The sequence below is a fragment of the Euleptes europaea genome, unplaced genomic scaffold (genome assembly GCF_029931775.1).
Source record: "Euleptes europaea isolate rEulEur1 unplaced genomic scaffold, rEulEur1.hap1 H_7, whole genome shotgun sequence".
Lineage (NCBI taxonomy): Eukaryota > Metazoa > Chordata > Lepidosauria > Squamata > Sphaerodactylidae > Euleptes > Euleptes europaea.
In genome coordinates this window covers 64,108-79,010 of record NW_026612055.1, presented here as the reverse complement: position 1 = coordinate 79,010, position 14,903 = coordinate 64,108, and the positions used below count along the sequence as shown (strand labels likewise).

Below are 14,903 nucleotides of genomic sequence, written 5' to 3'. Positions count from 1 at the left end.
TTAAGAAGAAGAGAGCTTGAGGTGGGCTTTTGAATTCACCCAAAAGAAGGGCAGGAGGGTCTCTCCAGAGAAGGAGGCTCCGGAGAACTCGTGGATCAGGGCTCCTCGGTCAGCGTCGAAAAAGGCCACTCGGCCCCCAGCGTAGTTCAGGCAGACTCGAATCCTCTTGGGCTCCCTGGTCAGGGACAGGGGATGGTATTGTCCTTTTATGGAAGCCCTGTAGTGCCCACACCACTTCCCCACAGCCCAGATCCCTCTCTCGGGACCAAAGGTGATCCTTCCCTTCCTCCTCACGGACTCTCTGGCCACCCCCACAGCCCATCTTTCCTCACTTCCCACAAGGACTTCCCAGAAATGGCGGCCTGCTGTGAATCCCTCACGGCCCAGCACAGCAGTATATGTGGAAAATCTCTCAGGGTTGCTGGGCAGAGACTGAGCTTTTCCTCCCCATCTCATGCTTTTCCAGTCAGGCAGAGCTTGAGCTTTTTCTCCATCTCTCACGCTTTTCCAGTCCTCAGACAGGAGGAGTCCGGGATGGGCCGTGTCTGGATCCAGAGTCACACATGCTGTTGGGGGGGAAACGAGGAGACAAGAGAAGCGTTTTCAGCTGGGAGATTTCTCCCTCTGGCCTTTTCTGCGTCCTCCTCCTGTTCCCACCTCTTCACAACCCCCTCCTGGATTTCACAGACTCTCCTGCCTTCTCCTGAGCTGCTAAACAGCAGAGCAGACTTCCTCTGAGCTTCCAGAGAAAGCAGATAAAATCAACAATAAAAACCCAAAAGAACACAAATACCACATCGTATCCCAAGCAGGGGACCTTGAGAGAGAAGAGAACCATGGATAATCCAGTCACCGAATTTCCCCCCATAAGAAATCACACGACAGAGCATTTACACAAACACCCAAATCACATGAAAATGAGCAGAGGCACAGAATGGGTTGAACGGGTCATGGTTCTCAGTCCTGATACCAGACACATCTTAAAACAGGCAATACCACTGAATTTGGCTTTAATTGACTTTGAACAAAAGAGAGACTAGAAGGGAGTTGCCATTGCTTTCAGCCTGCCAGGGAGATGTGTGTCTCAGCTGGCATTTGGGACAATTTTGGATGGACTTGAAGTAGTTTATGTATTTTAGTGAAATAACAAAGATTGGACTGAATGCAGCTTCTCAGGGAATGTCCTGTAAGGTACTATTACAACAGCAGTAAAGTGGAGCTGATGTCCTGCCTGCACCCCTCAGCGGATGCCTGCGAGATCAGACCCTCACTCCACAGCCTGCACAATCTGCCTTTCACTCTTCTGTCTTTTTAAAGGTTGCAACAGCCAGCCTGATGAAGACCTCTGGTGTGCTTGAAAGATTTCACAATGTTCTATGACAATTTTAAAAATAAATAATGAGGTTTTGTATGGACCTCTATGGCTGTACATTTTTTTCCTGTAACCCAAGAATATTTCTGCTCAACCCAACCTTCAATTATTTGTTCTAAAAATGATTACCCCTCTTCTGCTGTCATTCAAGGTGTCTCCCAGAACACCTTGAACCAAAAAAACCTCCCTAATGGTTTCTGTTCTTCACAGAAAAGGGAACTGGGGCGAAGGAAGACAGAGCAGGATTTAGATTCCCTTGAAATTCTCTACGTCTTCTAGAGAGACCCAGGTGCTTCAGCGGTGGTTTCCACACAGGGAGGGGCTTGTGCAGTTTCCTTGTTGCTGGTGAAGCTACTGATAAAGCGCAGCAACAAGAATAGGACTTCTGTATGGCAGGTTCCCCCTCCCACTTCCCCTGCTCCAGTCCCCCAGCAGCGCCCACCCCCCTCCATTGGGCCATATCATTATATTGATGCCTTTCCTTGTATATTGTCACAACAGAAAGGTCTAGAGACTTATTTTTTCATGAAGGCTGGTAATTCTGAGAATCAGATATACGTATTGGTAAAACATTATATCTATGTAATGATAATACCATTTCCTATATTTAAAAAACTAAAAATCCCCCCAGAGGTGAGGGAAGGAAATGATCACCACAAGGAAAGCATCAGGGAAATGGCTGCTTACATAGGTGGGAAAATCTGGATTTTCTTAACCACATAGTAGACATCCAAGCTTTACCGCAATCCAGGTTTGAGAAAGATCAGAGAAAACCTGGGAAATCCCAGCAGGTGCACAAATGTGGTTAGGAAGCAGGGGGGGGGGAACCACTTCCCCAAAAGGATGAACCCAGGGCTAATAACCTGTGAGAAGATGGCCAGGATCAAGCTAGAATTTACAGAAATATCCTTGGTATTGGATTCATGTCCCCTCCCTGCTCCTGTGGAAGCACTTACTGACAGCTCTGCAAAAACTAAGCTCTCTTATGGTATCCTCAGTGGCAGTTTAAAAAGAGCTGCAATATTACCAATTGGAAGTCCTTCTGCACTGGAGTTACCATCACAGAGCTATCAAACTTCAAGCATGACCTACCTGGGCTGGAAAAATGGATGCCTCAATAGTCACCTTTGGCAGAAGAATACAAAGACTTTAATTCTGGAACTCAGCTAAGAAACAAACATCCTTAGGCATCAAGAACGGGTTTCCTTGCCTCACATATATTTTGCAGAGCCTTGAAAATGCTATTCTGATGCTTGCAAGTTTGGCAGCACCAAAGGGTAAAAACTTTTTAAAGCAGAGGTAACTTTACAGTGAGGTAGAACTTTGCTGCCTTGAACGCACACATACATCCAATATCCAGGAGTTACCTCTCCAAAAACCAGTTCTGCAACATTACTAAAAGCTTTGGGAAAGGACTGATATGTTTCAATATACCCCCATTCTGTTTGAAAACCTATTTATATAAACAGACAATAACTGACCAACAGCAGCCAATAATTGACCCTATGCAGAAGGGAGCAAAATGGATCTAAGCCAGCATTCGTCCTGCAAACATCTCCTTTCTTTCTGAATTCGCTCTAAAATATACTCAGAAGAAAGCCTCCTCCTGCCCAGAAGTGTGCATCTGAGTGACAGCTGGGGAGGCGGAAGAGCTGAAGAGGAGGCTTGTGAGTGACAGGCACGTAGTTCCACTTCTTCTCCCAAACATCAAATACAAATTATGTGTGAATAAGTGGAAAACAACACCAGGGCACGCTGGACTTCTGCCTTTATACACTGCCATTCCACAAACCAGTGGATCCAATACACAATTTATAGCACCTTGAAAATGAGGGAAACCTGAAAAGCAGGTAGAGAAATCCACTGAGAGAAATGGGATTCCCAACCTGGTCTGGGTCTCTCATGGGCAGGATTCTGAAAGGTCCTCAAGGGCCTCCCGTCATTTCAACATGGCGTCAGGTAGGTGAAAGGAGGCAGTTCATCCCCTCAAGAGTCCACCTTCTCTTTCACCCTGACAGACCTCCTCAGAACAAGAAGGAACTGGCCGTGGCAGGGAGGGAGAAATGTTGAGGAACAAAACAAGAGCGTCCAGTAATGATATCTCTGGAAAAACACCAAGTAGAAGAACACATATTGTAAGGTGAAGCTTTTTAGTTAAGAAATAATTGATCGGTGTATGAAGAAACATTTACCTTTCTGCAAGTAAAATCCAGAATCCAGAGTGTCTGAAGAAGCAAAAGAAATGAATGTGAGCAGCAGATCCTTGTACCTATCACCAATCTTGTGACAAAAACATCAGTTAATAATATGGCCTCTTTTTCTCTCAGGGAGGGAAGGTGCCATGGTATAGCCCCACCGCATCAGATATCAAAAGCTAACCAGGGTTGGTACTTGGTTGGGAGATCAAAGATTCTGCAATGGGAAAAGAAATCTCTGCTTCTCACTTGCCTTGAATATTTCTTTCTGGGGTCTGCATAAGTTGGTTGTGACTTGATGGCACACGCGTACATATTTCTTCTAAGTTTTGGCTGAAAGGTTAAGTAACACCTACTTCTGGGGGGTGGATTCCAAATTTTATTTGTGTGGAAATATTCACATTTCTTTTTACTAATCACTTTGAGTGACTGGAGATTCACTTCACAGAAAGCATGCTAAGGACTGAGGCCCAAGGGTCCACTCCAGCTAAACTTAGGATCCTTCCAAAAAGAGGTTCTGCAGTTGTATCGACTGACAACCTCTCGCCCATGTCTGAAATGCTAACGACAGCCCCTTCAGACTCCCAATGGGTAAGATGAAGTTCTTTTAATAATAAGGTCAAGACCTTTTCTTTGCCAAAGCCTTATCTCTCCAGCCTTTGGTTCTTTCCCAGGAAAGTTGCATTCACAACATGCACAGCTCCTCTCACCTGTACTGTAAAGTGAAATTTATTTTGGAAAAAATAAAGAAAATGCTCTGAATTTATAACATGCAATTAAAACCATCCTACTCTCTAAAAGAGCAAAAAGACCAGCTGTTGCCAGGATAAGGCTAATGCCTTAAAAAGACCTCCCCCACCAATCAAGATCAAACACTTAATCACTCTCCACAGAGCAACCTTCAGTCTTAAAGCCAGACACCTGATGATTCCATACAGCAGTGCCATCCTAAGCAGACTTACCCCCTTCTAACTCTGCTGATTTAAATTGGCTTAGGAGGGTGTAAATCTGCTTGAGACAGCGCTATCAGTTCCCCTGAGACTATTCTGTGGGCTCAGCTACTACATGCTCAAGCAAACACTCACACTCAGTCAAAGAGACCAGTTTCGATAGGTCCAATTTGGCCACAGACAAGCTGCAATGAGAAAGGGGGTAGGTATTCCTGAAAGGGATGGGGTGGGTCTCTCCATTAAATGAGGATGCCCTGAAGGGCAGTTTCCTTCCCTTCCCTTTCATTTTAGGTGCTCATTCCACAACTACCAACCAGTTTGCCAGTCCACAGACACAAATGACTAGAGAAAAGCAACAGAAAATAATTTTGAGAAAATCCACACAATGCAATTTAGAACGAAAGTTGCAGGAGAAATCTGAACAGAAAACTTTCCACGGTGAATTACCTAATTCGTACACACACTCCTCCTATTCCTGTGTCTTTTAATGATATAAGCCAGGGGTCCCCAACATGGCACCCACCAATCCCTTTATTGGTGTCTGTCAAGTATTTAATGAAAAGGCCAACTCGAGGTGGCACTTTTGCCAAGCAAGGCTTCTGATTGGCTGGTTAGCTTTTTTAAAATATTGTTTTAACAGCTTCTGCCACCAACAGCAGAAGAATCTTCTCTGTGTGACTGAAGGTAAGCTGCAGCAGCCATTTTGTGGCTGGCTCCACTTCCAGTGGAAGCTAATTTGTGGCTGCGCCCACCATGCTGTGTCTGAATTCCAAAGGGGACCATGGGCTTAAAATGGTTGGGGACCCCAATATAAGCAGCCTAAAAGACATCTAGCCCAAGCTAACATTCATTCTGAAATCCCTGCAGGGTTTCTTCATTACCTTCGAATTGCTTCTTGATGCTCTCCAAAAAGAGATTTAGATCAGACAAGTCCCAGATGCACCACTTCTGTGCAAGAGGAAAAGCCACTGGATCCTCAAACTCCTCCTTTTCTTCATACCTTGAGAAAAATCATGTCAAGATACCATCCACCCAATTCACAATCTCTCCCCGCCCCAGGCAGATCAAAGAAACAGAGGAAGGCTCCACTTCAAACATTTTCTTTGTTTATAATGATGATTCTGTGAACTGGAAGTATTTGTCTATGTGAGCATAAGAAAAATATGTATAAAAATAACAAAAGGAATTTTTGTGGCTGCGTGTTGAAATACTGTGTGATAACAGGAGATTTAGTCAGCTATTATATGCAACACGCCCTTGCTTAATAAGATTACAAGGCTGTCAGATTAGTTTGACAAGTGCAGGTTAGATCAGATGGATCTAGTAATGATGCATTCAGCCTGGAAAGTCCCTTGAGAGCTAGAGGGAGCTGGCCTGATCCGGTTATGACCAGGTGGCTGATGCAATACAGGAGCCATGTCAGGATGACTAAGCATAAATAAAGTCCTTGTTGCAGCCTGCACTTTATTGCTTTTAAATTAAAAGCCAAATATTAGTGCAACATATCATTATAATGCTACAACACTAGAACAATCTAGCCATGGCCCTTTTCTTTAAAGCTTGAGAAAAGCCCTCCGATGGGGGCGGGGGATGCTGGGCCCACAGGGGCTGAGAGGAGAAGAGCCAAACTCTGTCACCTTTCAGCCCTTTAAAGGGCTTTCCCCCTTTTCCCTGCAGCGTTGTAATATGGCTCAGCAGGGAAAGGTGGGGTCTGGGCACAAATGCCATCGCAACTGCTCATAAGTGACAGGTTGGCAGCAGCAGCAGGCACAGCAGTGCCACTAACGGGTGTGTGGATGCTATTCCCCTACCACTGGTTGCTGCCGTTGTGTGTGTGCATTCATTTTTGTGCACCAAACTGCACGCAACAAGTATGAGCTACGTTCACCTCAATATACACATCCTCCTTTTAAATCTGGCTGTGAAAAGCTCATCTTTGGGAGAATTTGCAAGGAGGGGCTGTTTTAAACCCTCTCTCTCACACACAGTTTAGCCGATAAAATGTCTTCCAAGATTCCAGTTCGGGGTCCTTCTAAGGAGGAGACCCGGGCCTGATTGCCATCTGTCTCCTTCTTGGAATGATCCAGAGATCTCTGCTAACTGTTTGTATGTCCAATGTATGTAAGCTTGTTAATTGTTATATTCAGTTACGTATTGTTGTTTCCTTTGCCTTATATTTCTTGTAAGCTTAATAAATGTCTGGTTCACTATCATAACGTTGTGTTCTATGTAAAAGTTTTCTAATTATCGAAAGGTGCCTTGTGTGCACGGTCTGTGTTATCTTTATCTTTCCCTGGTCATTGCTTTGGTGAGTAAGTGGGCAGGAAGTCCAAATACAACGAACCAAAGGGAGGAGGGGGGAAATTCTCCCCCCCCCACCTCAGTTGGAAAATTCTCACATCACCCTGGTGGTCCCTTCCAACTCTATGATTCTATGATCTTCCCTGTGTGACTGAAGACAAGTTGCAGCAGTCATTTTGTGGCTGGCTTCACTTCCAGTGGCATCTATTTTGTGGCTGCGCCCACCATGCTGTGTCTCAATTCCAAAGGTGGCCCCAAGCTCAAAAAGGTTGGGGATCCCAATATAAGCAGCCTAAAACACATCTGTCCCAAGCTAATGTCCAGTCTGAAATCCCTGCAGCGTTTCTTCATTACCTTTGAATTGCTTCTTGATACCCTCCAAAAATAGATTTAGATCGGAGAAGTCCCAGATGCGCCACTTCTGTGCAAGGGGAAAAGCCACTGGATCCTCAAACACCTCCCTTTTTTTGTACCTTGAGAAAAATCATGTAAAAATACCATCCATCCAATTCTCAATCCCACTACACCCCAGGCAGATCTGAGAAACAGAAGAAGGAATCGGCAGAAAGCCGAGAGACAGAGGCTGAATGTAGAGCAAGATGGGGGCTCTTTGGAGGGCAACGTCCACCTCACTATAGCTCCTCAGACCACAAAGCCACAAAGCAGCTGAGGGGAATGGTTAATAAAAAATGAAATAGAGCTTGTTTGGGCTCAGAACACCACTACAGGAAGAGCTCCTGTCAACGCCCCAGCCACTTTCCTGTGCTGAAATTGTGCGGTGGGGGGGAGCCCTTCCTCCCCCACAGAGGCATTTCAAGGCCCTACAGGCTCTGCTTCATTCCCTAAAGTTGTTGTGTGGCTTAGGGGAACCCAGACCCGACTCTGAAAAAAGCAAACATCAAGTTGGGCCTTCAGAACACCAACCCCCACAACCCCTGCCCAGATCTGCCTTGCAAATGCCCAGTCGAGGAAAAAGAAAGCTGGGGCGGTTAGAGCTCTGGAGTTTAGGGTTAGAGTTGGGGGAGGGATTGTGGCTCAGGGGAAGAGCATCTGCTTGACGTGCAAAAGGTCTTGGGTTCAATCCCTGGCATCTCCAGGTCAACGGATCAGGTACTAGGTGGGGTGAAAGACCTCTACCAGAGACCCTGGAGAGCCACTGCCGCTCTGAGCAGAAAGTACTAACTCTGACGGACCAATGGTCTGATTCAGTATTCAGCAGCTTCCGGTGTCCTGTGACTGTCGGACCCTGGTTCAATCCCACATGCAGCCATGTGGCTCACTGGGTGACCTTAAACCAGTCCCTCTTTTTCTCAGACAGGGATGTTGTGAGGAGAAAAAGGAGGGCAGAATTAGGTTCAGTGTCTTCCCGCCTTTTTCTCCCTCTCCCGTAATACCTGAACTCAGTAGCACTCAGTGAAAGTGTTGAGAAATAGGTTCGGCAGAGACAAAAAGGACAAACTTCTTTACTCACAGCCACAGAAAGCCAACCTCTGAATAACGCTGCTAGGAGGCAGAAGCAGGGGAGGGCCTCGGCCTCTGTGCTGTGTTTGTTGGCCATCCAGGGGCATCCCTTGGCCACTGTGTGAAACAGGATGCTGAACTAAATGGACCACTGGTCTCATCCACCTGGCTCTACTTATGTTCTCAAGAGTGAGGCTGAGAGCTGGTGGAAGGAAACGGGTCACATGGCATCACCATACCCGGAAGTGTGCTTCCTTCTGTTCCTTTTAATAATTTGCCCCTGGTGAGAGGCGTGGAAACTTCGAGCCCAATAATATCACATGACAATTATTCTTCCTCTGAAACTACCTGGGGAGACTTAAAGCAGAGGTGCGAATTTTCTGATCACTAGCTGTGTGTTCCCCTTTATGGGTTGCTCAGCATGACAAATTTTTTATTTCGGAAGCCCTGTTGCTACCAGGGCTGCCAGTGTGGAAACAGCCAAGAAGTAATCGGAGTAGGAGCAGTACATTTAAGTGCTATGTGGTTGCAGGAATACTTATGGAAACACGGCACACAAACACACCAACCCCTGCTTCCTCATGTGTCGTCTCACCCAACCCTCCAGAGTACATCAGATTTGGCCGGGTTGTCATCACCGTATTCACCTCTCAAGTGCCCCCATAGCCAGCTCTGATGCCAACCAAGGCATTATACGGGCCAAATAAAGTTTCCAAACTGCCATTTTGTGGAGCGAATTTAGCTGAGGAGACTCAAACCCTGAATTTCTGGAGTTTTTTTTTTTAAATGTAGCTTTGGTAGCAGCTGCCTCTCACAACACAAGGATCTTCACTGAGTGACTGAAGGTAAGCAGTAACAGCCATTTGGTGGCTGGCTCCACCTCCTGTGGCAGCCATTTTGTGCCAGCCATTCTGCGCCCACCACACCAGGGTGGAATCCCAAAGGTGCCTGCAGCCTCAAAAAGGTTGGGGACCCCTCTTCCAGAGATTTTTCAGCTAGGTGTCAATCCAGACCCACCCCCCCAATACTACTTCATGATTTCCTGTTGATGAGACTCTGTGTTTAAGCTGCTTGCCACTGACGGATGGATGGAGATCCACGATCTCAATTGCACCCGACTTGGGCCTCAGCCACCATCCTGAAGGACCATGTTCTTCACAAGATACCCAGAGCCCTCCCAAAGTTAAGGAGGTTAATGAGCAAGAACCACTTACCTCTGCAAGGTGCATCTGGCATCCTAAAGAAAAATGGCAGAGAGAGAGAAAGAAGAGGAAACTCAATGGTTGCTAAAAGGCCACACCAGGAAGACCCCTTCAGACCCTGGGAGATTCTGCACTCTGGCCCTTCTCCTGTGTTCAGCTAGGAGACCCCCCAGCTCAAAGGCTGGGGGGCATCTCCATAAAGTGGGATAAGATCCTTGTGAGGTTAATATTAGAAGACAAAGTGGAGCCATTTCAGAGGAGAGTTAGTGATCTTCTTTGACGATTCCACAGTGGCTACTTTCCCAAAAGGATTTTTCCTCACATGGAAGGCAGGAAGCCCTCCAAGAAGCTTCTGTGGCCACCTGTGGATGCTGAGACATTCACAGCAATTCACTTGCATCAGCCCCGCATCGCTGTTATTTCCTTTCTTGTCACTGGAGAGCATTTCCCAGGCTTTAAAAAAAAAAAAAGCTAAATTCCAGTAGCATTGTAACTACATGGTGGTCCCCAGCTTTCATTTTCTTGTAAATAAAGTCCTTGTTGCAGCCATTGTCCTTTCCTTTAAAGCCTGAGAAAAGCCCTCAGATGGGGGGGAGGGGATGGTGGCCACAGGGACTGAGAGGAGAAGAACTAAACTCTGTCACCTTTCAGCACTTTAAAAGGCTTCCCCCCTTTTCCCTGCAGCACAGCAACACGACTCAGCCAGGAAAGAGGGGTCTGGGCACAAAGGCCGTCACAACTGCACATAAGTGACGGGTTGGCAGTAGCAGGCACAGCAGTGCCAGCAACGGGTGTGCGGATGCCATTCCTCTACCATTTGTTGCTGCTTTTGTGTGCGTGCATTCATTTTTATGCACCAATCTTCAAGCAACAAGTATGAGCTACATTCACCCCAACATGCACATCCTCCTTTTAAATCTTGCTGTAAATATCTTGCCTATGACCCTCGTTTCTGGTGGTTGGTATGACTTGAATGTAGTTCCCCAGACACACAAAAACGCGGCATTTCCAGGGGGTGGAATTTGCATGGCTGCTTGATAGTTTCTTGCAGCCTGCTCCTGGCTGGAGATGTAATGAGGCAGAGGGGAAAGCAGCCCATGCACGGAGATTAAAACTTGCTAGAAACACAAACGGGGCTTGTTTGCTTCCTGCCTAAGAGAAGGAGGCACAGAAAGAGTTTGGAGGCAGCCTCCTCCCAAAGGGGAGCCTGGGCTGTTCCTGCCACTCTCTTACCTGCAGGAGTTCACTGGCCGGCTGCTGACTCTTCTCCTCCATCTCCTGGATGAGGTTGTCCAGAGAGGAAAGAGCCTCAGAGAGTTTGACCAGGTGCTGGACCCTGTTTCTTGCCACCTCCTTCTCCACCTCTTCCATCTGGGCCAGAAGAAGTTTCTCTTGTTCCTCCAGAAATGAGTGTAGTTGCCTGAACTTGGCTACCGTCTCTTGCTTCTCTCCTGTGGTTTGCTTCTGAGATATAAAGAAAAGGAAATCAGGTCAACATAACAAACACAGCTGGTCTTTGCAGTGGAAGATCGACTTTAGGAGATTACTATCAGAAGGGCACTTTGGCCTTTCACAGAGATCTCCTCAACATTTGGCAGGGAAAAGGAAAGATTCCCATGGACCCATGCTGAGGGCCAAAGTACATCTCACTCCAACTACTGGGGAGGTTCTTTCAGCCACAGAGGACGATGTCTGCAGCAGAGAGTAGAAGGGACTTCTTGAGTCCATTTGTTTCCCCCAAAAAAGACATTCCATATGCTGACCCCCCACTTCCCAAAAGGTGAAAATATATGATGTTTGAGTAGAAATACCACTGCGGAGAAAAGAACTGAGAAGCCCCTTCCCCTCCCTTGGTCTCCCTGGCTGCATTTTGGGCAAGAAAAAACCGCAGGAGAAAAGATCAACACGCTACTGAGTATTCCAAGTACTTTCCCACTTAGAATGGCTGAACAATCCTTGGCCCAGTTCGTGATTGTTGGAGCACTTATCAGCACTTCTACCCAGCATTTCTTGGTGGGGGGGGGGAGAACCCTCATCTCTTTTCAGGGACTTCTCCTGGCTTGCATTGTTGGTGGATGCACACAAATGGAGAATCAACACATAGGTTTATTGCCCAGGATTTACCCCAAAGCACAGAGCACCTTGGAGAGTCAACTGATTCTGCTCTAAACAAAAACACTCAATAACAAAACAAAACGTTCTAGATCTGGATGAACAACCAGGGGCAGCCAACTCACAGGGCAGCCCTAGGTGATTGCCTAGGGCGTCAGAGGGCAGTGAGTGGCAGGGGCACCATGGGTGTGCAGTTCTGCACCATCCTTAGCCCCACTGCCTGGGTACAACTCTGCTTAGAATTGCAGTGTTAAGTCTACCTTTGGAGTCCTGGTCTGCTTGAATACTGACCATCTGTGCACGGAATTTCCAAACTGGAAGAGGGGGGATGTTTGCCTCGAGGGGTTGACTTTTCTGCTATTTTTACTTGATCCCCCCCCCCACAATACTAGTTCTATGTCACTTCCCAGCCATAGTGACACTTACGAGCAAGTCTTGGCTTTCCTTTAATACGCCTGCTTTACATGCCACAATTCTTTTTCTCTCCTTCTTCAGCCTCTCCAGACAGTTGCAGAACTGATCCTGGGGGAGGAGAAACCCAAAAGTGAAATTGGTTCCTTTTTTAGAAGTTTATTATAAAACATAGGAGAAGCAAAATGGTCAAGTAAGGGCTTAACTAAATGTAAGTGCCCTGTGTCCATAACAAGATCTTCAACAACATTTCCCATATGCTGAACACAGGTAGTAGCTTCCTTATGGGGATGGTGCCCCAGTTTCTTCTGATACCCACCAAGAATGCAAAGGTGCAAAGAAATTTGTGGCATGGAGATGTACTCCATGCTTCACCCTCCTGCCCACCAGTCCACCCCACGCCCTACCTCAGGAGAGTTTTTTGCATTAAAAATATTCAGTCAGTATAAATACACCCAGGAGCGAGAATTTTTGTTAAATGACAAAAGCTCATTTGAGGGGGGAGGGTGAGAATGGAAGGCAGGAAAGTAAATGGCACTGGATTTGGGATGGTGGAGGAAATGCATACCTTCCATTCCACACTTTCCCAAACTCTCTCTGGCTATGTTATGTCAAGAAAGAGCACACGAAAGCAGGAAAACTCTGTGTGGAAGTAACCACAACTGGGGGTTGGGAAAGGATTTCTTATGGTGCCACAATGCAGTGGAAGGGCCATGGCTCAGTGGGAGAGCATCCACTTGGCATGCAGAAGGTCCCAGGTTTACTCTCCAGCATCTCCAGTTGAAATCAACAGGCAGCAGTTGACCTCCACCTGAGTCCCTGGAGAGCTGCTGCCAGTCAAGAGTGGACCTGGACAGACCAAGGGTCTGACTCAGAATAAGGCAGCTTCATGCGTAGCCCTCCCCCCCCCCCAAACCTGATTGAAACTGTTACCTCACAGCTACTGTTTGCAAGTGGGGGACACAGACAGGTACCAAACCTGCACATATTCTCCCCCCGCCCCAGGCAACTCAAGGGCAGCAATTGAACGTGAGAAAGCCGTGGTGGGCGGTGGTTAAAACTGGGGGTCAGGCGGCTGCCTCCCTCATAGCTCAGCCATGCAACCAGCTGGCCACACGTCAACACAGCCAGACAGGAAGTGAGTCAGTCTCTCTACTTTATCATATCACCCCACTTTAGCCTCAGCAGGGGGGAAGACAGCGATGCCCTTAGGGGGCACCAAGCCAGAAAGGAGGCAGCAAAGAGGTGTTTGGGCCCAGAGGCTGAGGAAGAAACTGGAAGCAGTTTTTCCACAAAGAGACCAAGGAGAAGGGAAGGATCCACGGATCTTCCCCACCAGCCTCCACCTTGTTGATTTCCCACCTTGTACTCCTGGGAGGCCTCCTCAAGAGGAAGGGTTTCATGATTTCTGTGCTCCTTGGATCGGTCACAGACCACACAGATGAGGGCTTTGTCGTCCTTGCAGAAGAGCTTCAGCGGCTCCTGGTGCTTCTGGCAAACTCTCCCTCTTCCAGCAGCCACGGTTGCCTGATGCCCAAAACAAAGAAACAGAGATCTGCAGCCACGACAAGAGCCCCAACAGCAGCACCACCATGGAGGGCTGGTCAAGACCTTTTTGGTTTCCACCTTAAGTTGTGTTCCCTTAATCTGAGTTTATTATCCAGGTGTCCTGCTTTGACTCCCCACCCCTCTTCACTGGAGTAAACCCTACTTGTAAATTAACTTCTGTTTGTAAATGGTTAACGGTGATTGGAGGGTCTGGGAATTGTTGCCTTTTTCGCCTCCTGGCCATCCCCTAAGAGAGGAAGTGGAGGCCAGTGGGCTGGAGGCCCCCCCCCCCCCGGTTTCTTTTTTATCATACACTCTCTCCACTAATCAACCAGGTCCCATATTGTCTCCCCTCAGCTGGGGTTGGTGAAAGAAACTGGGGTTACACAAGATTTTATTAAGCCTCAAATTCATTTGGAAGTCAATGAATGAATGAATCACAACTCCTGGTTCCAGGTAAACCCCATTCTCCCTGCACCTGCTTTGAGCTTCCATGAGCAGCATTCCAGAGAAGCCCCCTAACACCCCACTCCTTTCTTGAAAAGTGCACCCCTGGGGGGTTATTATGACAAGCCTCCAAAGGTGGATCCAAATGTTGTGGGGAAGGAAAGGTGATTGTAAGCTAGTTTGATTCTCCCTTAAGTGGGAGAGAAAGTTGGCGTGTAAAAACCAACTCTTCTTCCTCCTCAAGCGCCTTTTTTATCCGTTTATTACTTGCTGCTGCTTTGCGAGCCAATTTGTGATGGGGGGGATAATATAATATTGTATCAATTTTATATGATATTATATTAATAGTGACAGGCCAGCAAGCGGCCACGACCACAAGCGTGAGAGAGCTTTGCGCCAGTGTGAAATGTTCAAAGCCACACAACAAGGATGCAAGAAAGCCTCCCTCCACCCATTTCTCACTTACCCTGTTTTCCAGGAAAGCCTCCTCCAGAGGAACCACCTGGTGGTCTTGGTGCTCCTCGGATCTGCCGCAGACCCCGCAGAGGAGGGCGACGTCCTCCTTGCAGAAAAACTTCAGGAGCTCTTGGTGCTTCTCGCAGACGCCCCTCTTCCCTTCTCCCCCCTTCCCACCTGCCTCCTTTCCCTCCTGAAGGGTGAATTTTTTGGCTATTTGGACAAAGTTGGCCAGCTGCTGGTTGGGCCGGAGGGTCCCTTCCTGCGCTCTCCCTCTGCACTGGGGGCAGGACGTTTCTGCCCTAGACGCCCCCCAGCTGCGGGTCAGGCAGGCGCGGCAAAAGTTGTGGCCGCACTCTGCAATGGTCACCGGGTCCCTGAAGTAGTCCAGGCAGACGGAGCAAGAGGCTTCCTCGCACAGCTCCTGGACGAGACCCCCGGCCGCCAT

At 47.6% G+C, this 14,903-nt stretch overlaps 1 protein-coding gene across 1 annotated transcript; it reads right to left on the bottom strand.

The window, feature by feature from the left end:
• On the bottom strand, positions 1-14,903 carry LOC130493045 (E3 ubiquitin-protein ligase TRIM7-like). The gene is made up of 9 exons (XM_056866824.1): positions 14,466-14,903; positions 13,367-13,531; positions 12,020-12,115; positions 10,715-10,945; positions 9,494-9,516; positions 7,173-7,291; positions 3,565-3,597; positions 478-566; positions 1-432 (listed from the first exon to the last, which is right to left on the bottom strand). Exons 1-9 carry the CDS (start codon positions 14,901-14,903, stop codon positions 1-3), a joined length of 1,626 nt encoding a protein of 541 aa, XP_056722802.1.